Source organism: Grus americana, chromosome 11 (genome assembly GCF_028858705.1).
Source record: "Grus americana isolate bGruAme1 chromosome 11, bGruAme1.mat, whole genome shotgun sequence".
NCBI lineage: Eukaryota > Metazoa > Chordata > Aves > Gruiformes > Gruidae > Grus > Grus americana.
Window position 1 is genome coordinate 18,496,504 of NC_072862.1, and position 24,111 is coordinate 18,520,614.

Genomic DNA, 24,111 nt, shown 5'->3' on the forward strand with positions numbered 1-24,111 from the left:
CGTCACGTGAGAGCGGCGCGTGGCGCGGCCTCCTCCCCGCCTGGCGTCTCCGGGAACCCCGGTACCGCGGGTTCGAGTCCCGCCGCCGCGCACCACGTGCGGGCAGCCACGGCACGATGGCACCGGGGGTCCTCGCCTCCCTCCCCCCCTCCCCATCCCGCTCCAGCCCCCCCGGGCTTCCCCACCAAGGACACGCCGCAGGCCAGGGCTCGTCACCAAGATGCCTTTATTGGTGCCCAACGCCCTGCTCACCCCAGGGACGCTCGCTCCCCCCGGGACGCTCGCTCCCCCGCGGGGACACTCGCTCCCCAGGCCAGCCCCATGGGGGCTGTGACGGCCTGGCGGGTCCCGGGGTGCCCCCTTCCACCCCCCTCCCCATCCTGGGTGCCCCCGCCCGCCGGCAGGCAAGGGTCCTGGCGCACTGGCTGGCCGCGGGTGCAGGCGGTGCGGTCACCCCGGCGTGTGCGTGGCCAGTGCCTCCTGCATCTTCTGGCGGCAGCGGGCGTAGCGGTGCCGCAGCTGGCGCACGTGCTCCTCCTCCTCCCGCTGCAGGATGCGCAGGAAGTTGTGCAGCTCCGGCAGCGTGAAGGCATCCCACTGCGGGCACAGGGGCTGCTATCGCAACGGGGACGTGGCGTCCTCTCCCACGGCCGCGTGCCCCGGGGGCTGCAGGTGCCAGTCCCCTCCCCGTCCCCGCACTCACGTTCACCTCCCCGGTCTCGTTCTCCTTCAGGACGAAGCTGAGCACCTTCTCGCTGGGGCCGGCCAGCAGCCGCAGCCGCAAGGGCTGCTCCTCGTCGGCCAGCTTCCGCAGGTACACTGCAACAGCAGCCATGTGTCATGGGGGGCCATCGCCACAGGGACATCACCGCCATGGGGACACTGCTCCCAGGGGGACAGGGGACACTGCCACAGGGGGCATACCACTGCTACAGGGATGCTGCCACTATGGGGACATCACCACTATGGGGGACACCACTGCCATGGGGGACACTGCTGGCACAGGGGACGCGCCCATGGTGACAGCAGAAAATGCCACCAAAGGAGGATACCACGGCTACAGAGATGCTGCCACTATGGGGACACCGCTGCCACAGGGGACACTGCCGCTACAGGGGACACTGCCGCCATGGGGGACACCCCCCAACAGCCACCAGGGCTGCTGCCGCCAAGGGGGATACCGCCATAACAGGGATGCTGCCACTATGGGGACACTGCTGCCAGGGAGGACACTACCGCCATGGGGGACACCACTGCCATGGGGATGCTGCCACCATGGAGGACACCACCCCCCCCAGGGACATTGCCACCACGGGGCTACCCCTACCCAGGGGAAGCTGCCACCACAGGGACACGGCCACTGCTACGGGGACAGGGCCGCCCCAGGGTGCTACCTTGATCATCCTTCTCGGACCTCTCGAAGAGCGCGAACTTGCGGGGGTTGTCGATGACGGTGAACTTGCGAAGGAGCGCGTCGATGACCTCGCTGGCGCGGGTGTGTGAGAGGATGTGCAAGTGCTTGACGGTCCCCTTGGGCAGGTAGAAGGACGTGCGGCGCTTCACCCCCTGGCCGCGCAGCCCCGACCGCAGGGAGGGGGCCCGCTTGGTGGCTGGCACCGAGACGGGGCGCACCAGCTTCAGCTGCACCTTGATGAAGCCGGTGTAGGAGCCGTCCTTGTTCTGGAAGACACCAGTGGGGGGGGTGAGTGGGGCCAGGTCAGGGTGCTGTGAGCTCCCTCCCTGGCCCGGCGCCGGCCCCGTACCAGGCTCATGAAGAGGTTGCTGTTGATCTGGCTGTTGTACTCCTTGATCCGCCGCTCCACCTGCGCCTGGTCCAGCTCTGCCTTCTCCCACTCACTGGGCTCATCCTGCGCGACAGCGGCCGGGCTGAGCGGCACTACGGCCAGGAGGACCCCTCCGCCTGCCCTGGTGTCCTGCCGCCCCCCAGCCCGCCCCGAAACACTGGCTGACACACGTGCGGGTGGCTGCGCAGGGTTGCATCAGCCCGGCTGACGCTGAGCTGGGCCGTGCCGGGGAAGCACAGCTGAGCTCACCATGGCCCCAGCCCTGCTCCGGGGATACTGCCGCCACCGGCCACCCCTCCTCCAGCCCCCGTCCCCATCCCCGGGGCCACAGGGATAGGTGAACCCACTGCGAAGACACCCTGGGGCCGGGTGTCCCCTCCAAGCACCCCAGATCAGAGAGGTGTCCCTGAGGCAGAGTGCCGGCAGCCCGGCACCGGGGTGGCAGGGCAGGCTGGGTGCCTGCCGGGACACCCTGGGATTCAGGGCAGGAGGGCAGGGCCAGGCTGGGGGTGCAGCCCGCCCATGCCGCCGGCACCCCACTTCAAAGTGCCAGCCCTGCACAGGGGTGACCCAGGCGTTCTGGCTCCGCGTCCCCACTGCTGGCACCCACTAATTAGTATTTACATGGGGCCGTGGGAGCTGCCGTGCAGTGTTGTATGTGTCCCCACGGCACTACGGGGCTGGGGAGCACCCGGGGCTCCTAGCCCCGACAGCCACACCGTGGCATGCAGGCGCTGCCAGACCCTGCGAGGGTCCCCACGGGAAGGGGACAGCTGTGAGGCTGCGCCATGGGGGTGAACCCCAGGGCCCCCCAAGCATTGTCCTTCTCCCCCTCTGGGACCAGCTCCAGCCGTGGGAGGCCATGGGGTGGCTGTGCCAGGGGGCAAACCCCCGCTCACCCCACCGTGCCTCGCTCGCCCCACAGCACCACATCCAACCGGACAGGGCCACCCTGCCCCACGGCACGGCCACGCTCGCCCCAATGGCAGGGCCATGCTCGCCCCCACACTCACCCCACAGCAGGGCCACGCTCAGTCCCACTCTTGCCCCCCGCACCAAGCCCACCCTCGCCTGCCCTCCCCAGCACCCAGCCCCGGGGGGGGTGCGCTCCCCCGGCTGACGTCACCCGGTTCCCCCATGATGTCACGGCCGGCGGCCCGGGAACCGACCTGGCGGCGGCGCGGGCGGCGGCCGAGGGAGGTGCGGGCGGTGTAGAAGAGTTCGGGCTCGGAGTCGGAGTCCTCCTGGCTGCAGTAGCCGCTGCTGGCCGTGCTGCCCCCCGTGCCCCCCGCGCCGCCCCGCCGCAGCGCCAGCGCCGCCGCCGCCCCGCAGCCCCCGGCCCCGCCGCCACCCGCCCCGGCCACGGGCACGGACGCGGCGGCGGCCACGGCCCGACCAGCCCGACCCGCGGCCCCGCGGGCACACGGGCACACCCGGCCCCGCGCCAGCCCGGCCGGCCCCCGGGCTGGGGCCCGGCTCAGTCCGCTCCCGGCTCGGCTCAGCCCGCTCCCGGTGCGGCTCTGCCCGGCCCCGGTCCCTATCCCGGCTCGGCTCAGCCCGGTCCCGGTCCCGGCTCGGCTCAGCCCGGTCCCGGTCCGGCTCCGCCCCGTCTCGGTCCCTATCCCGGCTCGGCTCAGCACAGTCCCGGTCCCGGCTCGGCTCAGCCTGGTCCCAGTGCGGCTCCGCCCGGTCTCGCTCTCGGTCCCTATCCCGGCTCGGCTCAGCACAGTCCCGGTCCTTGTCGCTGCTCGGCTCGGCCCTGTCCCTATCGCGGTCCTGTCCCGGCTCGGCTCAGCCCGGTGCCTATCGCGGACCCCGTCCCGATCCCGGTCCCGGCTCAGCTCGGTCCCGCCGCTGCCCCGCTCCCGGCCCCAGCCCCGCCCAGGCCATGGGGCTGACGCGGGCCGGGGGCGGCGCGGCGCGGCCCCGCTTCCGGCGGTGATTTCACCCGCGCTCGGACCCGCCCGCCCGGAGCCGCCTGTGCCCCGGCCCGGCAAGCACGGCACGGCACGGCCTGGGCATGGCACGGCACGGCCAGGGCACGGCATGGGGCAGCACAGCGCGGGCTCAGCACGGCATGGTCCGGCACGGCACAGCCCGGTTTGGCACAGCCTGGCGTGGCACGGCACAGCCCAGCCCAGCATGGCATGGCACAGCTCAGGCCAGGCCAGCCCAGCATGCCTTGGCACAGCCAGACACAGCACAGCACAACACAGGCCAGCCCGGCTCGGTTCAGCACAGCGTAGCATGGCATAGTACAGCCCAGCATGGTTCAGCACAGGCTGGCACGGTAAAACACAACAAAGCCTAGCATGGCTTGGCACAGCTTGACGTGGCACAGTGCCCAGCCCAGCATGGCTCAACACAGCCTGGCCTGACACAGCCTAGCATGGCACAGCACAGCATGGCATGGCTTGGCCCAGTCTGGCATGGCACAGCCTCACACAGCACAGCACAGCACAGCCCTGCAAGGCTTGGCACAGCCCAGCATGGCACAACGAAGCCCAGCCCAGCATGGCACAGCCCGACACGGCACAGCAAAGCACACACCATAGCTCAGCACAACCCAGCATGGCATGGCCTGGCACGGCACGGTACAGTGTGGCACAGCACAGATTGGCATAGCATGACATGGCCTCACACAGTACAGCATGGCACAGACTGGCACAGCCACCCCCAGCCCGGGCAGGCCCCAGGTTGGCCACCTCCCGCCCGCACCCTCCCCTGCAGACGCAGGCCAGGCCCTACCACATTGGTGTCCTTCTCCAGCGCCTGCTCGGTGCCATCGTCCTCATCACTGGCGCCCGGGGGGCCACTGCAGTCCAGCCGCACCAGGGCCCGGCACCGGTAGTGGCAGGTGAAGCTGCAGTCTGGGGACAGGGACAGGACCAGTGTCACCACCGTGGCCCTGAGTGTCAGGGTCAGTGACTGCGCTGGGGATGGTCCTTGTGCCCGGCGGTGCACGGGCTGGTGCATGGTGCCAGTACTGGTGTGTGGTGCTGGCTGCCTGCCCATGCTCTGCCGGTACAGAGGAGGCAGCACCCACGTGGGACACAGTACTGTGCCACGCTGCTGGCCGGTACCACAGTGCCTGTGCTCCCTGCCTGGGCTGGCCAGTGCGGGTCCCGGATGCCCAGTGCCCAGTACTGGGATGCCCAATGCCTGGTACCAGGATGCCCAGTGCCTGCTGGGGGTACTTGCTACAGGGATGCCTGGGGGGGGAGGTGCCCAGTACAGGGATGTGCGGTGCCTGGTATTTGGTATGGGGCTGCCCAGTGCCTGGTGCATGTGCCCAGTACTGGCATGTCCGTTGCCCAGTGCAAGCGTCTCGTGCCCAGAGGCCCGGAGCCCAGTGCAGGTGCCCAGTATAGGGATGCCCAGTACTCGGTGGGGGTGCCTGGTACCAGGATGCCCGGTACTCAGTGGGGGTAATTGGTACCGAGATGCCTGTGCCCAGTGCGGGTGCCTGGTGCTGGGATGCCCGTGCCCCAGTGCTAGGACACCTGGTGCCCAGTGAGGGTGCCCACTACCAGGATGCCTCGTGGGGGTTCCCAGTGGTGGGATGCCCTGTGCCTGGTGGGGGTGTGCGGTGGTGGGCGTTCCCGGTGGCAGGATGCCTGGTGCCCCGTGGGGATGCCCGGTGGTGGGGGTTCCCGGTGGCCGGATGCCCGGTGGGGGTGCGGGGAGACGGGAGGCCCGTGGCGCGGCGCGGTACTCACGGCGGCACTGGAGGCTCTTCCTGCCGCCGCCCCAGACGAAGTCCCCGCAGAGGTCGCACCAGGTGTGGAGCCCGCGGCGCCGCGGCTCGAAGCGATGCCCTGCGCCCGGTGCCGCCGTCAGCCGCGGGTCGGGGTGCGCTCCGGGGCCGAGGCCGGGGCCGGGCCGGCGGGCCGGGCTGATGCGCAACGCGTTGGTCCGCTCCAGGCGGCCCCGGCCCGTCCGCGGCTCCGGCTGCAGCTGCCGCAGCTCGATGAGCTCCATGGCCCGGGCGGGCGCGGGCGCTACGCGGCGGCGGCGGCGGGGCGGGAGCCGGCACCGGGGATGGGGCCGGGGCGGGGACCGGGAGGGGCCGCCCCGTCCGGGCACCGCGGGGGAAACTGAGGCAGGAGCGGGGGAGGGAGCCGCGCAGCGCCCCGGGGTCCCGACCGTAGTCCCCGGTCCCGGCAAGCCCGGCGGGGCGGGCCGGAGGCGGGGATGAGGCTCCCAGAGCCGCTGCCGGGGAAGGGGGGGCCCCGCTCCGGCACTCCCGCTCTCTCCGCCACCTCTCCCAGGACTGGGGCAAGTCTCGCTCCGTGCCTCAGTTTCCCAGCGGGGAAGGGGGCTGGGGGAACCTCTGGCAGCAGGTGAGAAGCACCCAAAGCGTCCCCAGAAAACCGCCACACTCGGTCCGGCTGCAGCCCCGGCCGAGCAGCCCGGGCTTGGGGTGAGTTTACTCCAAGCCCCGAGCCTGGGCTGCTCAGCTGGGGCTGGACCAAGATGGTGTCCTGCCCGCTGTCAGGGTTCCTGCAGCAGCAGCGCTGGTGCAAAGCCTGTTTTGGGGTGCGTGAGGGGATCTCAGGCAGCCCATCAGAGCACGAGATGCATGGCAGTGCCAACACCGTCAAACCTTTCCCAGCTATGCTCAGACCAAGGCTCCAGCCCTTCGGCAGCTGCTGCTGGCCTGGGAGAGGTGGGGACGCACCCCAAGGCACAACAGGCCACCAGCAAACCCTGCAGAGAGATGCGCAGGGGACCAAGCCCTTGGTACTAATGTCAGCTGGGAGGAGGGGGAATTGTCCCTGCGAGATGGCAGATGATGCACACCTGGGAAATGCGTTTTCTTTCTCACAGCGAGATGCTTGTGCTAACCACATCCTCTGCCTCCTCCCACCTCTCTTAACAGCGGCAGCCAAAAAAAAGGGCAGCACAGAGGCGTTCTTGCCCCCTTCTCTCCCCAGGCTCATGCGCCTTGGCCGCAGAGGGCTTGGCCCTTCTGCTAACCACAAGGCTATTGGCTCTTTTTTTGGGCGCTCTGGGGAAAAACAGATGCATACCTCTCTCCCTGGGTGCAAGGGAGGGGACGAAGCAGTTTAGCATCTTCAGCTAGGAGAAAAAAAAAAAGCAGCAGTGGGGTACAATAAGGAGGTTTATTGGAGAAGGCTACGTGGTGGGGTGGGAGGAGAAGAGGCTGAGCCCTCGCAGCGCTACCTGGGGCTGGGAGCAGGCAGAAGGGGCCTTTGCTGGCTTCTCCTTGCTGGTCGCTGGGCTGTACACAGGAGGAAGGAATCTCTGCCTCACCGAGCCGTGGGCTGGATGGCAGTCGCTGCTTCTCTTACGGGTCATCCGCTCTCCCCAGCGCTCCGGCCATCAGGTTGCAGGCAGCCTTGTGCTTCTGCCAGTGCTGGACCTGGCATGCCCTGCAGAGGGGAAGGCCGTCGCTTGGGGGCTCTGCTAGAAGTGGGGTGCCCACAGCTCAAGCAGGAACACTGCAGGGCCACATTTGTCCCCAGAAGCGAAGCAGTGACAAGGACAAACCCCAGCACCGCACTCCTCCGGGCTCAGAGCGGGGCTGGCATGGCTGAGCATTAGCCCAACACCCAGTTCTGGGGGCTGAGAGGGTTTAATGAAACAGCTGTAACCAGACCTTGCCATATGGTTCAGCACCAGAGATTTAATTTACTGCCACCGTCCCAGCTGCCGCATCCTAGCCTGTCACCCGCACCCACAGAGCCACGGGGGCTTTTCTCCCCACTTCTGCCCCACCAAGGTGCAGGGGAGGGAGACAGTATCACCCTGGGAAACCCAGCCAGTGCTGCGGGCGGTGCGTGCTGGCAGACAGCCGGATGGGCAGCTCAGCACCTTGCAGCAGCAACACAACACTCACCAGCATCTCCTCCACCAGCGCCCCGGCACATCAGCCCCGCCATAAGATTTGGAGAGGTATGTCGCAAGCAGAGAGCCAGGGGTGCTGAGCAGCAGTGGGACCTCTGGCTTCCCTTGGCCCTTTCACAGCATCTTCTGTGGGAGCTGGGGACACTGGGGGGGGTGGCATAGGGGCACTGGGGGGCTGCAGGGGACAGAGGGGTGGCAGGGCTCCCTTACCGTGTGCAGTACCACTCGTTCCGACAGCGAGAGCACCGCTTGGCCGCCTCTACACCACACACCCTGCAGCGGGGCTTGTCAGGAGCCAGAGCCTCCATCATGTCCAGGCTGTAGGTCTGTGCCCACCTGTGGCAGGCAGAGAGGGGGTGAGGCTGCTCACGGGGAGCTGCCATCAAGCAACGAGCTGTCCCTGCTGCACCCTGCCACCAAGGAGACGTCACCAGCCAGTACCACAGACCCCTCTCTCCTCCCAGTGCTGAGCTCCAGCCCCTGCTAATGGGGATACTGGCTCCACTGGGCACTCTCTGTGCACATGCCTTACCTGTGTGCCTGGAGCTTCAGCTCCTCCTCAGTGGGGCTGAAGACGCGCTTCACCTGGTGCTTGGCGATGGCCTCCCACTTCCCCATGTTTTTCTTCAGGATGTGGTCCCAGATGACGGGAACCTGGCGGGAGATGCAGAGCAGGAGGAAAGGGTGCTCGCAGCCAGACTGAAGGTGCCGTGGTATGGGTCATTTGGGGGACAGTGGGGCAGCTGGCCCTGGGCACGAGGAGCATGCCCCCCCCCCCGGGAGGGCAAGTGGAGGCAGCACATGCAGAGGTGAAGGCGCAGGGAGCGAGGGTGTGCTTTGGGGTACGCAGAGGGGACAGATCTGCTCACTAACAAGTGTTCAGGTGAAACAAGGCAAAACCTTCGAGGTCCAGTTGGGAGCCAGAGCTCAGCCCCAAGGCCTGGGCTACTGCACAGAAAGCCCTGGGATCTCGGCAGCCTGTGTGCCGGCAGCGGCATGAACCCCGTGCTCCGGAGCCGTTTGCTTGAGCAGATTTTTCCACTCGTCACTTCCCCGAAGACGAACACCCAGGGAAGGGCTGGCCGACGCGAAAGGGACAGCACCAGCCAAAAGCAGCGTGGGGAGTTTGGGCTCTGGAGAGGACGATGCCGCTTCAAACAGCGCTGCCTTCTCCAGCAGAGTAAAAATAGCTAGGCCTGGAAGGGGAGGAGGCTGCTCTGGGAGCAGCTGAATGGAAAAAGGCCTTTTCAAAGCTTGGCTCGGCGACAGGGAGTGAGTTCAGCGCTTTCTGGGCAGAGCAGGGAGCCCATGTGTGTGCTTTCAGCTGGCTCTCCCTGCCCACCTGCTGGGCTCAGCCCCGGCCCTCGGTGGAGGCAGGACCAGCACCGGCACAAACACGGAGCTACAGAGAAGGGCAGCAGCTGGGCGAGGGCTGGACGAGGCACCCAGCGCCACAGCTGCCTGTCCCTGCCCCACAGACACACTGGCAGTCGAGGGACGTGGAGCAAATCCATGACCACCTCCTGCTGCCATCCCCAGCCCCAACCTCTCGGTCGGCTGCTCTGCAGCCCTCCCCAGCCCCAGCTCCTGGCACGGGCCGTGCCTCTGGTTCAGCCACAGCCGGGCACACCACCCTCCTCCCTGGCCACGCAGCCAGCCGCACTGGGCACAGTGTGCTCCCCCTCTGCACAGCCCACGCGGCCGCTGTCTGACCTACCCGTCTGCTCTGGGCAGTGGTGTGGAGCCTCCCTGCAGCTCCAGCAGTGGGGAAGAGCCTCTGCTCTCCCAGCTCTTCCCAGCTGCCTCTTTGCAGATCTGCCCCCACACACAGTTTCTGCCCCCCAGCTCACGAGAAGGCAGTAGAAACACTTTTCTCCAGTGGTTACCACTGCATGGATTAAAAACTCCAAGGACCCTAGGCTATTTGAAGACCCTCAGGGTGCAACTCCTAAGCCCCAGACATCAGCTGGGACCAGTTTGACTCTGGCCTCTGCCACCAGACCTTGGCGTCCCTCTTTACACAGCGTGCCAAGCAGCCCCGGGCCAGGGCTGTTCACTGGGGAGTCCAGAATTCAGCAGGAAAACACTGATAAATGTTAAATAAAAAGTTAAATGTCAAGACAAGCCAGCGGTTGTGTCTGCCCCATGCAGCCACCACCCCAAGGACTCAATGCAATCCGCAGAGCTGTTTATAACCTAGCTTTTATGCCTTTAGCTGTGACTGCTTGGCCACTGCTGTAGCAGGACAAGGCTTCCACGTCATCCGCGGACAACTTTGCCGGCAATAAGGGTGTAACAGTGAAGTGGGTACTTGGCTGCTTTACCAGGGCACCACCTCTCCAGAGCTGAGCTTGGTGGGAGGAAAAGGGGGTAGGGAGCTATCAGGCTTGAAGCAGAGTGGCTGGAGAAGTGGAGGAAGAGCCACAGGATACCTGCTCCAGGACAAGATCCTTTTTGGGGGGAGCTGGCTCGGTCACCGCGAGGTGGCTCAGAAATCTCTGCATCTCCACCAGGTTGGGCAGCTGGTCAACGAGGACGTCTGTCAGGAATGCACGGAGCTGCGGCCATGGAGGGAAAGAGAAGAGCAAATGGAGAGAGGTCAAGGCAAGGGAGCCCAAGCTGGGGAAGCAGCAAGGCAAGAGCAGGGATCTGTGGGGCACTGGCAGAGCGACCCATGGGGGGGGTCCACGGGGTGCACTCACAAATGCAAGCTTTGCTGCTGCTGGCACAGTGACAGACCCCGCTGCTCTCCCACCGCTGGCTCCTAGGAGCCCACAGCGAGGATGGGTAGAGACGCCTGGAGGTGCTTAGTGCCGGCACTCTGTGCTGCGGGGCCCACGGCCTTTGTGGTGTAGGCTCCTACCTTGAGGAGCTGGCTCTTGTTGAAGCCATCGAAGTGGTATTTGCGCTGGCATTCAGGGCTGAGCAGGAGGTTGAGGAGGGCAAGCCACACCTGCCCATCAAGTTTGGTCATCTTCACCTGGTCTTCAGGGGGCACCACGTACCACGCGCCATTCTCAAACTTCTTGAGCTGGCCTGAGGGACAGAAGAACACACAGCTCCAGGGAGAGACAGCACTGCCTGAGGGAAGACAGCTCAGAGGTGGGGATGCTGGCCTATGCTTCTCACTGCACCACAGGCAAGCCCCTCTGCTTCTGTTTGCCTCAGTTTCCCCACCCCTTTGCTCAGCATAGCACCTTTCTTGGTACTGAGACAATATATTAGACAGCACTAAAAGTATAAAGAACATGTATTAAAGCAATAGGGCTGTGGCAGGAATGAAAAGATCCCCGAGGTATTTCCCTCTGTACTTCGCCAGGAGTGTAGAACGCTGGTAGTTGGCGGGGGAGCCCGTGCTGCAGTGACAGAGTGGCTGGAGAGGCATGTTTTGGGCCATCAGCATGGCCAATGCCTGCTCTTCTGGAGGTTCTTCTGCCAGTGAAAGCCAGAAGTATCATGAATAGAACAGAAGTGACAAAACAAGCTCCAGGAGCTACTGTGCTGCTCTTGGGGGTGGAGGGGGATGTAGCCCTGCATCTGCACAGCCTGGAAATGCTTTTGCACTCTTGTTTGTTTCCAGTCCCTCCCTCAGGACCCTGGATCAAAGCTCCCTCTGACACCCCGAGCACAGAGGCAGAGAGAAGCAATGCATTTCCTGCCCGGAGGAAGGAGGAAAGCTCCCACATCCAGCTGGGCTCCTCTCGGCAGGCGCAGACCCACGTGCTTCCCCGCGTCTCTTCCTTCCCTGCCCGCGCTGTGACCCCCCCAGTGCTGGGCTGGGGATGGGAGCACGGATTCCCACGCCCTGGGCTGTACCCCACCACTGCTCAGAGGCAGGGAAGCTGGGGGGCGGGGGGCACGCCTGCCTACAGAGGTGCGGGAGGCAGGGCGGATGGCGCAGGCGATGGCACATGGGCACAGCCCAATCAGAGGCCTTTGACAAGAGCAAAGCTCAATGACCAGCAGCTTCAGAGCAATCGGTTTGCTGCCTGGGAGAGTCCACATCTGGCTCCAGCTCTTAGCGCTGTCCCAGAAAGGTGCAGGCAGGCTGAGACTGACACTCTGGTCATTCTGTGTCCAGGATGAGACTTCTCAGGTGGAGCTGGCAGACGTGCTATGCTCCCGTCCTGGCCGCAGTCAGCTCGGAAGAGACACAGCCCTGTGTGAGGATCAGCTTTTGGGAGCACTGCCGGCTCCCCAGCCCAGCTGTGCTGCAGCTGCTTTTGAGCTGAACAGCTTCAGGCAGAGAGCACTAGTGGGGAGTGGGGGGAGGAGGCCGGACGGGAGGGTAGAGGGGGAGCAGCTTTCTGCAAGGGCTCCTGCAGCAGACCCGTCAGTAGATGCAGGTCCCAGCACGCCACCACGGCACCCCAGGTACCATGGGGCATGAGCCGTACCTGCTTCCCGGCAGCTCCAGGGGCAATGCTCCACCAGCTCGACCAGGAGGCAGGGCAGGTTGTGAGTGTTCAGCATCCGTGTCAGCGCGCTCAGGGGCAGACTGGAGATACAACAGAAGGGGTCAAATGGCACTCACAGATAAATGCCAGAACAGATACAAATGCTCCCTGAGGCAACTGGGAGAGGCAGGAAAAAACCCCAATGATCTGGGTTCCGGCAAGTGCCATGAAGCACGGTGGAGTGCTGCTGTGTTTGCCTCCTGGGCACAGTGCCACTGCCACCATGGATACAGCCAGCTGCTGAAAGGGTCCAGGCACCCACTACGACCCCACAGGAATCTCAAGTGGAGAGCTCAGTGCATGTCCTGTGCTGCTCCTGGGCACCCACCTCTCCACCTGATCGGTGATGAACCGCAGCACGGACAGGGCTTTCAGGGAAATCTCAAACTCCATCATCTCTGCCTGCTTCTGCAGCTCCTGTGGAGGGATAAGCACAGTCTCGGGATTTCAGGCCCCATTTCCCAGGAGCTGCAGGGAGGCAGCTTCTTGGCTGTGCATCGGTAACCACAGACTGAGGAGGAAACCAGAGCCCTGCAAAACAAACTCTGCTTCTCATCTGGACTGTGCCAGTGCTGCCTGCTTGCCAGGGCAGCCACAGAAGTGCTTGCAGCGCGCTGTTGCTCGTCCCTCATCTCCCTACCCCTAACACATCACGGGTGGCTACCGGCAGCAGTGCCCCTGCACAAGGACACCCCCTGAAAGAGGCCAGTCCCAGACCACCTCTCTCTCTCCCCTTCTGGGATCATCTTGTGGTCCCTGTGAGGCTGAGGGAGCGGGGGGGAGCTGCATGATCAGCAGAGGAACTGGAGGAGGGAGAAACTTGGCCGTGGCGCAGCTGCAGTCCTACATCCACCCCTCCTGGATCTGCCTCTCCCCTCCAGCTTGCGTACAGCCGGCTAGAATATCTGCCTGTGGTTATCCCAGCCCGCAGCTACGCCACGCTCTCCAGCCACCTTCCCTTCCTAGGCAGCATGGATGTCGCGTTCATTGCCCACGCGCTCAGGCTAACAGCCTGACCACCCTCTGACTCAGCCTCTTTTGAGGCCATTGGGATGGCTAGGCTGAGAGCTGCCAAATCCTTCTCCCTGGGCCCAGGCAGAGCTTTTCCTCTCCAGTCCCAGATGCTCAGCAGCTCACATCTTTGTGTGCACAGCACTGAGCTCAGCAACTCCTGTTTCTCTAAAGCGCCACTGCAACAGTTCCCTTCCAAATTCCTGCGGTAAGAAGCCCTGCGCTCCCTGTGCCGGTGCCCCATGCGCTACTAAGAAAGCCTTATGGGCTCTTCCCTCCCACCTCCCTCTCCGAACTCCCCCAGTGAGGCTGTTTCCTACAGCTCCTGCTGGTATCCAGACCTCATCTCTGCTACCTTCAGGCAGGGACTATCTTTTGTCTGTGCTTCTGGGGGACAGCAGAACAGGTCCTGCTCCAGGGGTTACCACCATATACAGTCACAACGGAGAGCAGGCTCCACAACACAGGAGAGGGCAGGAACAGCTTTTTCATAGGGGGTTATTGTATGTAGAGTCAGGAGGGGCTGGAATGAATCAGAGGAAATCAGGCTCCTTGGGAGACAACCGCTTTTTAGAACCCTATTGGCTAGAAAAGGCCGTTTTTTTAACTTGAGCCATGTCAAAGCACTGACAGAGACGCCCCCTTCCCCTCCCCAGCTGGGAAAACATTTCCTGGAAAACATCCCTATTGTGCTCTGGACCCCTCCACTTCCTTCCCTTTTCTGGAAGATGAGCACGTGCTCGGGCAACAAGCCAAAGGATGGAGGCAATGCGGGGAGGTACGGCCAAGCTTGCAGGCTATCGCTTTAACCCCGCTTCTCCAGACACTCCTCCTGATGTGCGCAGTTTAAGGAGGAAACTCGAGGTGCTGAGAAGCAAAGTCCCAGAAGCAAAGAGAGCTCCCGCACCGGGAAGGTGTGCGCGGCAGCCCAGGAACAGCTCTGGGCTTGGTGCTGGCCCAGACCAGCACAGAGAGGAGGTATTTCTCAGAGCCGAGGAAGCTGGAGGAAAACACAATGGGACGGTTCCTGGTCGTATTGTACATCGATTTAGGGAGGGATCCCTCTCATGGTTAACCCTGGCTGGCTCCAGCAGCAGCCTGAGCTAAGGTGGTTTCACAAGCTCTGGGGAGACATACCCACACAGCTTTTAAGAGCAACAGCAAATAGCCAAAACCCTGTACCGAATATTTTGTGTAACTATTAACTCTCCAGCGTCGCCCCACTCAGAGTGCCAGCTCAGACCGCGTCCTGCTGGCAGCCTCAAGCTGGCACTGTCACGAGAGAGGGCGGAAGCGTGGCTGCAGGGTGGAGGGAGGTGGGCACAGCTGCCGGCCCAGCCGAGCTGCTGGTGTCGACAAGCACCAGCACCAGCTGCCCTCCGAGATGTGCAGGAGGTGCCCAGGTTGCAGCCAAGGGGTTCTCCATGGGAAAGCCCCCCTGTGCCTCCTCAGGCTGCCCACCTCCTCCATCACGCATGTCCCTAACGAGCTATAGACTTTCTCCTCACCTGCATGGACGAGGGGCTGGCCAGATCCTCAGGACGAAGCTCCAGCTGGGTCACTGTCTGCCCATTGGCGCTCCGAGCTGTGAGAAGGGTCAGTTTTCGGTGGCAATAATCAATTAAATCCAGAATGCTGTCCTCTGCTGACTCACAGATCTCCTTCACAACAAGAGTTACACAGAGGGTTATCCCCCACAGCTGTGGCTTTCTACCTTCAGGGGCTTTACACCGAAAAAAGCTGAACCTGCCTCTTACCTTGTAAAAAAACACCGTCTCCAAGAGGTTAATGATGGAGGCTTCATGATGCAGCTGTGGGAGGAAAAATGGCAAGAGTGAGGTAACATCAGAGCGGTCACCAGCACCGAGGACATAGGCAATGGCATGGGGAAAAGGGATCTTCTAAGAAGCTGCTTACGTAGTTGTGGCCAAACGCAAGTCCAAGAGCAAATACAAGTGATGTAATCTTTAAACAACTCCAGTTCATGCAGTTCATATTAATATTTATGTTAACATGCCTATGACACTACAACACGCTGATAGAGAGCCACACTTCCCAGCAGGCAGGGCTCTTCAGGGCTCTGTCTCTGTGCTACAGTGACAGTACAACTGTAGCCCTCGGGCAAGCAGCAGCCCCTGGCACGTAGCCACTGCCAGAGAGGGGCCAGTGCTCTGCACATCTGCGCTGCTCTCAGCCCCCTGGGGCCAGGGCAGACAGCCTGGTCCCAAGACTGGGAACCACGAGATAACTGCCTCGAGGCAATGCTGCAAACAGCTGCCCAGGGAAGACATCACCTTTCACCAACAAGGTGTTATTCTGGACTGAAAATGGGCTAAAACTTCCAAGCTTTGGCAGATTTCCATTAGGTCAAGGGCTGCATTCCTCTTGAGGGAAGCTGCTGAGATAGCTCCCTTGCCAAGAATGATCCAAGAGACTGCTGCTCCCAGAAGCTCGGTAAATAAAAAGCTGTATTTTTCTTAACCTGGAGGTGTGTTACCTCGGAGAGCCCCCTGGCTAGAAGTTCCAGAGAAAAACAGTGTGCAAAAGGGGGCAAATACCCCAGGGGTGTTGCTGCCTGGGAGGGAGGGTAGCACTGAGTTGCTGGGAACTGCAAGCCAGGAGTACAGTTGCCTCCAGGAGCAGCTTTTGCTGCATCCAGCAGCTCCTGCAAGCCCCTGAGCGGGATTAGGCACAACCCTCCACGAGGCCCGACTCCACTGGGAGCAGGTCCCTATCCCTCCTGGGGGTGAGGACACGGGCTTGTTGCGTGCAGCTTTGGGAAACCAGGTGCTTCCCACTATGTTGCACTTTCCACTGCAGCTTCTCAGCCTGGTGAGATGTGAAACCTCAGCTCAGAGATCTTCAGGGTGAGATTTATTTTTAAGCATAGTGGTACCTACCCAATTTCCAGGCTCATTCCCACTGCCCCCCCTACTCACCACCACGTAGATGGGGAAGGTGCTCCTCGGTTTGAAGTCCTCCAGCTGGCACAGCACAGGAAAGACCTTGTGCTTCCAGATCTCCACGGAGATCAGCTCCCCAATGAGAACAGGAATCTAGACAGGGAAGGGATGGAGAAGTGAAGCCATTCAGACCAGTGCCGGAACAGTTTTATTACTCATGCTCAGCCACACAGATTTTGGAGTCACCCCACAAGAGGGTGGCCTTGGGGCAAGCTGTGTTTATATTCACCCAGCTCAGAAATTAACAGCTTTTCACCCACAGACCAGAGGGCAGAGACAGCTCCTGGGGCTGCAAAGGGGAAAGATGACCCCAAGGAGCTGGGCAGGTCCAAGGCACCACATCCCAGTGCAGCCCAGCACGCTCTGGGACAGCAATAGGACAGAGATCCACAGCCGGAGGAGGGGCTGGTGCACGAAAGAGAACAAAGCAACCTCAGAGAGGAACCAGAGACCAGCAAGTAGAAATACCACAGCTTGACCTTTAATTTTTTTAAAAAAGAACACTGGCAAACAACCAGTCAAACATTTTCACTGAAGATACAGCAGATTCTTCACCATTTTATTACAAAATTGCACATTGTCCAGAAGACCACCCCAGCTCACGGCTGAAGGCCTGACACAGGGATCACTACTGCACCTAAGGAGGCTCACCTTGGCGTAGGTGACCAGCAGCTCAGTGAGGAGCTGCTCCTGGCCCGTGGAAGCGCTCAGGATGGCGTGCATATTGAGCTTCTCCACGCACTCGTGCTGCCGAAGCCATCTGTGGGGCAGCCAGCAAGAACATCAGAGCCAGAGACCTCTGGACACTGGCTTTGGGGCTCCGGTGCGCTCCTGGAGGGTCCTTCATTCAGGGAAACTGCTCCTGGCACCCCCATCCCCAGGAAATGCCCCAAGCCTGTCAGGCACCCCCAAACCCCATGCTGTCCCCTGAACCTGTGCTCCCTGGAGCAGCAGCTCCAACCCCACTGCCCTCCTGCCTGCCCCCAGCAACACCCACCATGAGACACCCCACTGGGGACACTCCAAAACTGAGGGTCCTCTTCTCCATTGCCCCTACCTGCACAGACCCTCTGGGGACATCCCAGGTCCGGACGCCTCCTTGCCCTTTTACAGACCTTCCTCTCTCTCCCAGCCCTTCTAGGAAGGCTCCAGAATTGGGGATCCTCCTGTCTTCCCTACCCCACCTTGGCCTTCTGAGGTCACCTCAGAGCTGGGGCCTCTCCCCTCTACCCTAGATCTTCTGGAAACTCCTCCTTATCCCCACCCAGACCCTCTGGGGACACCCCAAACCCAGGGTCCCTTCTCTCTCCCCTAGACTTTCTGTGGTTGCCCCCCCCCCACAATCTGGGATCCTCCTCCTTACCCCCACCCAGAGCCTCTGAGGAGGCCCAGAAACCTGGTCCCCTCCTCCTCTCCCACCTCACACCCTCCAGGGACTCCCCAGAACCGCGGCCCTCCCCCTCCAGACTCCGTCCCCAACGAAGGCGTCCCCCCGCACCCCTGCCCGCCGGTGTCTCGCAGCTCGGTGCCCTGCAGCGCCCGCACCAGCGCTTCGGCCTCGGCAGGCAGCAGCGGCGCCGGTCCCGTGGCGGCCATGGCGGCGGCGCGTCGCTATGGCAACGAGGGGGGTGGTGGTGGTGCTTGCGGCGCCTCTGCCGCCCCCTGGCGGACCGGAGGAGCTTCTGCGGGCCGCTAGAGGCGCAGAGGAGCCTTTGCCACCCCCTAGCGGCTCGGAGGAGCGACGGCGGGGGGACGCGTGGGGGGGACACACGGGGGAGGGACGACGCGTGGGGGGGACCCGGGCTGGCTCGGTTGCCATCCCCGCCGTCATTTCCAGCACACGATGATGTTGGGGTCGTTCTCCAGGCGCTCATCTAGCTCCTTGTAACTCATGCCTGGCAGGGGGAAGGCAGTGGGGTGTTAGTGGGGTGCCCGGCAGGGTGTTGGGGGGGGGCTGGCTGGGTCCCCAAACTCCTCCCCCTCGCAGCATCGGCTTAGCAGCCCAGCTCCATGCAGAGCCCAGCACAGAGTCCCGTCTCCCTGTGGTTTGAAGGCTCCCAAAGGGGCGAGGGAGACCCCGAAACCAGCGTGTGGCCCTGGGCACGCGGGCAGCCCCTGGCCTCCCACCAGCCATGAGAGCTGCACGGAGGAGCCCAGATCCTCACCCGTCTTACAGCAGATCTCATCGTAGCTGTGGCAGCCCGTGTACAGCCGGGCTGGGTGGCTCCGCTCATCCCGTGTGACCTTAACAGGGTATTTCTGGAGCCGCCGGATAAGGCCCTTCATCAAGCCAAACTGGATGAGCCTTCTGGGGATGAGGAGGGAAGAGATGGGACCATGATGCCGAGGCCCCAAACACCCCCAGGTGCCCCCTTTCCCTTCTGGTTCCCCCACACCATTGCCTCAGTTTCCCCACCTACGGATGCAGGGGTTGGGTACTCCATCCTCCCTCCCCCCACGCTTGCCCCGCCACCCCTGGCATCACCACCCCCCTCGGGGACCGAGCGGGAAGGTGCTGGCTCTGACCTCTCGTCCACCCTCTGGAGCTGCAGAGTGTAGCGGGAGATGAGGTCTCGCACTGTCGTGCCGGGGCTCAGCCCGCAGTACAGCTGGAAGACGTCCCTGAGGCTGGCTCGCTTGTGTCCTGCGGGGACAAGTCACCAGTCAGCTGCCCTCTCCCCCTGCCTCCACTGGCAGCCCAGCGCGGGGTCACTGTACCTTGTTTGGTGACGTAGGACAGACACTCTTCCTGGAGACACTTGTCATCCACCAGGTCCTGAACCTTTGGTGTGGTGCAGTAGACATTGGAGTACTGGAGGGCAAGGGAAAACCAGCTCTGCTCAGCCACGGCTCCAGGACAGACCCACCCCCCTCAGAACCCCGTTGTCCCCCCTACATGACCACCCCGATGGCACAGCCGCTGCCCAAATCTCGCTCACGGCCTCATGCTCTGTGACCTGACCCACCTGGAGTATGGAGACGAGCGTGACGACCCCGTAGTATCTGCAGACGGACAGGGAAACGTGAGACCCTCTCTGCCAGCACCCACTGCCCCCCTCCTGCAGGCCGGCCAGGCCCCCTTCCACACACTCACAGCAGGTTTTGCACGGCAATGCGCACCAAGTTCAGCTCCACGTCGGCTTCTGCGGAAATCTTCTGGACGTGCCGAAAGCCATCGATGTAGGGCAGGATCTAGGAAGGGAAAAAGCAGAGAGAGGCCCAAGGCATCACCCCAAAGCCCAAGAAACTTCCCTTCGTCTGGGAGCATGCTGGGACGGGTAGGCTCCATCCCCAGCAGCATTTAACCCACATTTTAGGTGAATGGGTCACTCGCAGGGCTGAGAACAAAGACGAGGGGAGCACTGAACCACACTCGTTATGTGGTGATCTCTGGGACAGCCTGACTCCCCTCTGCCCACAGGCAGGCTGGAAACAGATCCCGTTCAAAGCATACTGCCCCCGGTCAAGCACACGGACCTGCTGCGTGGTGAGATCCCACTGGGAGTTGAAGAAGTCATCCTTGTCTTGGGTGAAGACAGGGACATCGTACTCCTGCACGATGGGGGGGTCCGGGCGCTGCTCAATCACCTTCAGGTGGATGGTGTTTGACTCATCTGGCCAGGGAAGGGGGAGCGCTCAGGTCCCACAGAAACCTCTGCTCCCTCAGGAGCTTGTGCCTGTCAGCCCCAGGACACCACCACACCGTGTGGAGGAAGGTGTCTGTGGCCCATAACCCCATCCCTCCTGGCCCTTCGAGCCACCCAGGGCAAGGCTGGCTCAGACACCCCTCAGCTCCATGCGCAGACAGGCAGGGAGCTGCCAGGAGCAGCGTAGGCAGAGCTGACCCAGGCAGGGGATAGCCCAGCTGCCTCCCAGCACCACCCTGCCTGCTCCTGCCCTTGCTGCCAAGCCGGGGACGGCACGACTCCCGTACCTATGGGCAGGGTGCACTTTCCTTTGGCGTTCAGCTCCTCCAGCAGGATGGTCATGATGGGAACCAGCTTCTGTTTACTCTCCTCATTGGAGATGAAGCCGCTTTCCAACTAAAGAGAGCAGAAAATCGAGTCAGCTCCTCCCCGCGGGATTACCGGCTACAGGAACCGCAAGTCTCTGCTCCCATCCTCCCTTAAACTTCAAGTGAAATCAGCACAATCCCCTCCTCTCTGTAAACCTGGCCCTTACCCCAGTGACCCACAACTTGCGCCCAGACAGCACTGACTCTGCGGGGTGGATCGTGAGGCAGCCAGCCTCTGCTTGCGTTGGCTCAGGCCTCACCTCGAGGGTGGTGAGGTAACCGGCCAGCTTCTTCACTATGGGCTCCAGCGCACAGGCCTTGGCTCTGGCATCGCACACGAAACCCAGGTTGAAGAGCAGAGCGTTTCGGCTGTACTTCTTGTGCTCGATACAGACAGGGCAGCCGATCAGCTTCTTCTCCATGGCCGTACTGCGGGAAGACAAGCAAAACCTGCACCTACGCCCTCACGGAGGCCTGAGCCACGCACAACTTCCTGGTCGGCTCTGGAGGTGGGGGCTTCTCTACTTTGCAGGGAAAACTGTGTACAATCCCTACATGCTCAGGGTGCAAAACATGCTGTCTGAAGAAGGGGGGAAAGAGCCAACCATCAGAGAAGAAAACAGTCTCCTTTCAAAACCAGCACAGCTCTCAAGACTCGTTTGATTGTCCTGGATTTGAAGCTGACAGAGAACCACATGCAGCACCAGCCACCCCCAGAATCAGGCACCCACCCCCCTGCACGGGTAACTGTGGGCATCGCGATGAACCTGCTGACCACTGGGACAGAAACCCCTGTGAGCCCAGAGCTGACACCTGCCGCTGTCCCGCCACCAGACTGTCATCTCTCGCAGGTGGAGACTTGCCCAGTCGCGGTGAGGACAGTGTATCCGCGGGGAAAGGACGGGTAGCTGGCCAACACTCACACGGTGATCAGCTTGTTCTGCAGCTCGGGCTTCGTGATGACATACACCTGGATGGTGTCAAAGAGCTCCCGAGAGATGAAGTCCTCCGGGACCTGCAGCGGCACAGAAGGCCCCGCTCCAGCCTCACCCGGCTGCCGAGCCCCAGCCCACCCCTGTACCCCCACCCGGGGAGGGGCCTCCACCCCTGCCCCCCCCCCATTCTCCCCTATGGGCGCTCCCGGGCCCCAGTCCCAGCCCGCCCCCCCCCCCTCCGCAGCGGGCAGGTGCTCCCGGGCCCCGGCCCCCCGCCAGGGCCCTGCCCCGGTACCGACCCCCGGTAGGTGCTGTTAGGCCCCGCTTCCCCCCACACACACCTGGTAGGTGATCTTGGGCCCCAGCGTGGGGTGGAACTCGCTGAAGAAGACGCACTCAATCCTGCCGCCCATGGCAGCCGGAGGAGGAGCCCGGTTGGGCCCCGGTGCGGCCCCAGCCCGGCTCCGGCAGCGACGACGGCGGGCTAGCGGCCCCGCAACACGCATGCGCCCAGGGCCCAGCCGGCCACCGTAGCACCGATCCTGAGGAACACTCCGTCACACGGTCGCGCCAACGGAGGCAGGCCCTCGCTCTGAGCGACAGCGGCGCCCACCCATTCAGCGGCGGCGCGGCCCGGCGGAGGCGGGCACTGGCGCTGACGGATAGCCCGCCTGGCCCAATCGAAGGCCGCGCCTCGGCCCGCCCATCTCGGCGGCGGTGGCGACGGTTACCCCCCCCCCCGGCCGCCATGGCCCTGACGGCCGAGACCGAGTCCCGGTTGTACCGCTCGCTGCGCGCCGCCGCCGGCGCCGCCGCTCACCTCGTGGCGCTGGGCTTCCCCACCGCCGTAGCCGTGCTGGCGCGGCCCGGATCCAGTGAGTGCCGGGGCGGGGCTGGGGGGGGGGGCGGGCCGGGCCGGGACTCTCCTCTCCTCTCCTCTCCTCTCCTCACCTCACCTCAGCACCTGCCCTTCCCTTGCAGGCCTCTTCTCCTGGCACCCGCTGCTCATGGCCCTCGCGGTAAGTCCCGCCGCCCCGGTTACCGGCCACCATCCCGTGCTGCCCCCCCCCGGTCGCATCCCTGCCACGGGCACCTCCCGCGGGGAGAGGAAGGGGCCCTGCCGGCCGACAGCGCCCGGCACAGAGGACGAGGCCCCACAGCTTTCCGTGGGCGGTGGGAGGCTGAGCCCCGGGAGACGCGGACCCGCTGCCGGTTCTGCCCCCGGCCACGGCGGAGGGGTGGGGGCGGCCGGTGCCAATCCCCCTGCCCTCTGTCTCCCAGTTCTCGTTCCTGATGACGGAAGCCCTGCTGATATTCTCCCCGGAGACCTCGCTGCTCCGCTCCTTTTCCCGCAAAGTCAAAGTGCGGGTGCACTGGGCCCTCCAGCTGCTCGCCCTCCTCTGCGCCCTCCTGGGGCTGGGCATCATCACCTACAACAAGCACCTGAACGGCAAAGCCCACTTCGTCACCTGGCACGGCCTGACGGGGCTGCTGACCGTGCTGTACGCCGGCGGGCAGTGCATGGGGGGCGTGCTCCTGCTGTACCCCAAGCTGATGAAGAACTGGACGCTGGCCAAGCTCAAGCTGTACCACGCGACCTCGGGGCTGGTGGGCTACCTGCTGGGCTGTGCCAGCCTGATGCTGGGCATGTGCTCCCTGTGGTTCACCACCTCAGTGACCAGCGTCTCCTGGTACCTCGCCATGCTGTGTCCACTTCTCACTAGCCTGGTTATCATGAACCAGGTGAGCAACGCTTACCTGTACCGCAAGCGGAGCCAGCACTGAGGGCTTGGAGCAGATCTGAACTTCCCCTGCGCGAGCCAGCGAGGCTGGGGCTCCCCCTCGCAGCCCCCTGTGGGGGTCCCCTGCTCGCATAGGGCCTCCTTGGAACTTGATTTCTACCTACTTGTCTCTCATTAGTCATGGATTGCCTGTAGTGTCTTGTCCCCGGGGAGCAGCTACGATGCGCATGACACCGAGCGGGCAGGAGCTACCCACCTCATGCCTGCCTCGGTGGGGATGCTTCCCAGCACAGGTAATGCTGCTGGTCCCCGCGGCAGCTTGGTGCTCAGCGCTGGGAACCGGAGCGTTCACTCAGGATTCCTGCTCCTTTTCCCTTCCCTTCCCACCCAGGGCTGATTTGGAGAAGGCAGGACAGGAGCTGTCACATTCCTGGTGAGAAGGGCAGGGAGTCCCCGCTCACCCAGGAGGCTGCAGCGGGCACCGCACTGCCTCTCGTGCTGCGAAGGCAGCTTGGCCAGTAAAAGCACAGGGCACGGTTGTGGCTTCAGCCACAGGAGGGCTGAAGGGGGGTGGCCGCACCCAGTGTCCATCCCCAGGCATGGCCCTGCGCAGGGATCCGGGAACTCCCCGGGACAGGTACAGTCAGCCCTGCCCGAGAGCTGCGGATCCGGGCACCTATCGCCACGCACAAATCCTTCCCGCAGGCTGGGGGACAGCGAAGCTTCAGCCTGGCAGGAGGTGTGTGTGTGGGGGTCATTTTACAGAGCAAATTACTGAGGTGAGATGCAAGCTGGCAGCCTGCGAAGGCATTTTGTCCCTCTGAGGGGCACAGGGAACAGCGTGAGCATGGTGGGAGCAGGGCTTGGGACAAGCCCTCGAGCCAGCCTGTGAAACGGCTCTCGGGAAGGCAGAAAGCAAACTCCTTGCCTCTCACCTTGCCAGCACAACAGCCTTCCCTCCAGCCCACCCGCCACCGGGGCAGCCAGGCGCTGTGAGGCTCCGTCTGCCACAGCAGCCCCACGGCTCCTCGGCACGTATCCTGCTCTCGGCAGGACCGGAGAGCTGGGACCGGCTCCTGGGCTGGGGAATTCCTCTGTATCCAGAGCTTTTATTCAATAAAGAATTCAGGCAGCTACAGCGTGACAAGCCCTGTTTCTTGGGTGGGGGGAGACTCTTGGGGTGCAGGCAGATTTCCCACCTCCTCCTGCTTGCAGAGGGTCTCTCCCAACCTGCTGGGAGCACCTGGGAAGAAACCCCCTCGCCAGGCTCATGCGCACAAGCCCCTGGTGGCCATTCTGTGCTGGCCCCCCC

At 63.4% G+C, this 24,111-nt stretch overlaps 4 protein-coding genes across 6 annotated transcripts; 1 reads left to right on the forward strand and 3 right to left on the reverse strand.

The window, feature by feature from the left end:
* Positions 1-223: 223 nt before the first annotated feature.
* On the reverse strand, positions 224-5,965 carry RASSF1 (Ras association domain family member 1). Of its 2 annotated transcripts, XM_054837867.1 has the most exons (6): positions 5,525-5,965; positions 4,554-4,675; positions 1,764-1,868; positions 1,395-1,680; positions 704-819; positions 224-597 (listed from the first exon to the last, which is right to left on the reverse strand). In XM_054837867.1, the coding sequence occupies exons 1-6, from the start codon at positions 5,784-5,786 to the stop codon at positions 451-453; spliced, it is 1,038 nt and encodes a 345-aa protein (XP_054693842.1). In that variant the 5' UTR covers positions 5,787-5,965; the 3' UTR covers positions 224-450. The 2 variants fall into 2 exon arrangements, with proteins under 2 accessions (XP_054693842.1, XP_054693841.1); XM_054837866.1 differs by lacking the exons at positions 4,554-4,675; positions 5,525-5,965 and adding an exon at positions 2,975-4,448 and having other exon boundaries at positions 232-597.
* A 948-nt stretch (positions 5,966-6,913) lies between these two features.
* Positions 6,914-17,709, reverse strand: ZMYND10 (zinc finger MYND-type containing 10). Its single transcript, XM_054837868.1, has 12 exons — positions 17,606-17,709; positions 16,759-16,867; positions 16,084-16,200; positions 14,902-14,955; positions 14,653-14,805; positions 12,462-12,550; positions 12,074-12,174; positions 10,540-10,712; positions 10,109-10,234; positions 8,209-8,330; positions 7,887-8,012; positions 6,914-7,201 (listed from the first exon to the last, which is right to left on the reverse strand). Exons 1-12 carry the CDS (start codon positions 17,701-17,703, stop codon positions 7,117-7,119), a joined length of 1,353 nt encoding a protein of 450 aa, XP_054693843.1. The 5' UTR covers positions 17,704-17,709; the 3' UTR covers positions 6,914-7,116.
* On the reverse strand, positions 16,567-21,648 carry NPRL2 (NPR2 like, GATOR1 complex subunit). Its single transcript, XM_054837869.1, has 11 exons — positions 21,399-21,648; positions 21,046-21,137; positions 20,383-20,551; positions 20,042-20,150; positions 19,585-19,721; positions 19,202-19,299; positions 19,074-19,110; positions 18,826-18,919; positions 18,634-18,751; positions 18,273-18,415; positions 16,567-18,002 (listed from the first exon to the last, which is right to left on the reverse strand). Exons 1-11 carry the CDS (start codon positions 21,561-21,563, stop codon positions 17,935-17,937), a joined length of 1,230 nt encoding a protein of 409 aa, XP_054693844.1. The 5' UTR covers positions 21,564-21,648; the 3' UTR covers positions 16,567-17,934.
* LOC129211204 (transmembrane reductase CYB561D2) lies at positions 21,641-23,933 on the forward strand. Of its 2 annotated transcripts, XM_054837872.1 has the most exons (5): positions 21,641-21,932; positions 22,039-22,076; positions 22,339-22,800; positions 22,978-23,092; positions 23,191-23,933. In XM_054837872.1, the coding sequence occupies exons 1-5, from the start codon at positions 21,806-21,808 to the stop codon at positions 23,319-23,321; spliced, it is 873 nt and encodes a 290-aa protein (XP_054693847.1). In that variant the 5' UTR covers positions 21,641-21,805; the 3' UTR covers positions 23,322-23,933. The 2 variants fall into 2 exon arrangements, with proteins under 2 accessions (XP_054693847.1, XP_054693848.1); XM_054837873.1 differs by having other exon boundaries at positions 21,776-21,932; positions 22,339-23,933.
* Positions 23,934-24,111: the final 178 nt, after the last annotated feature.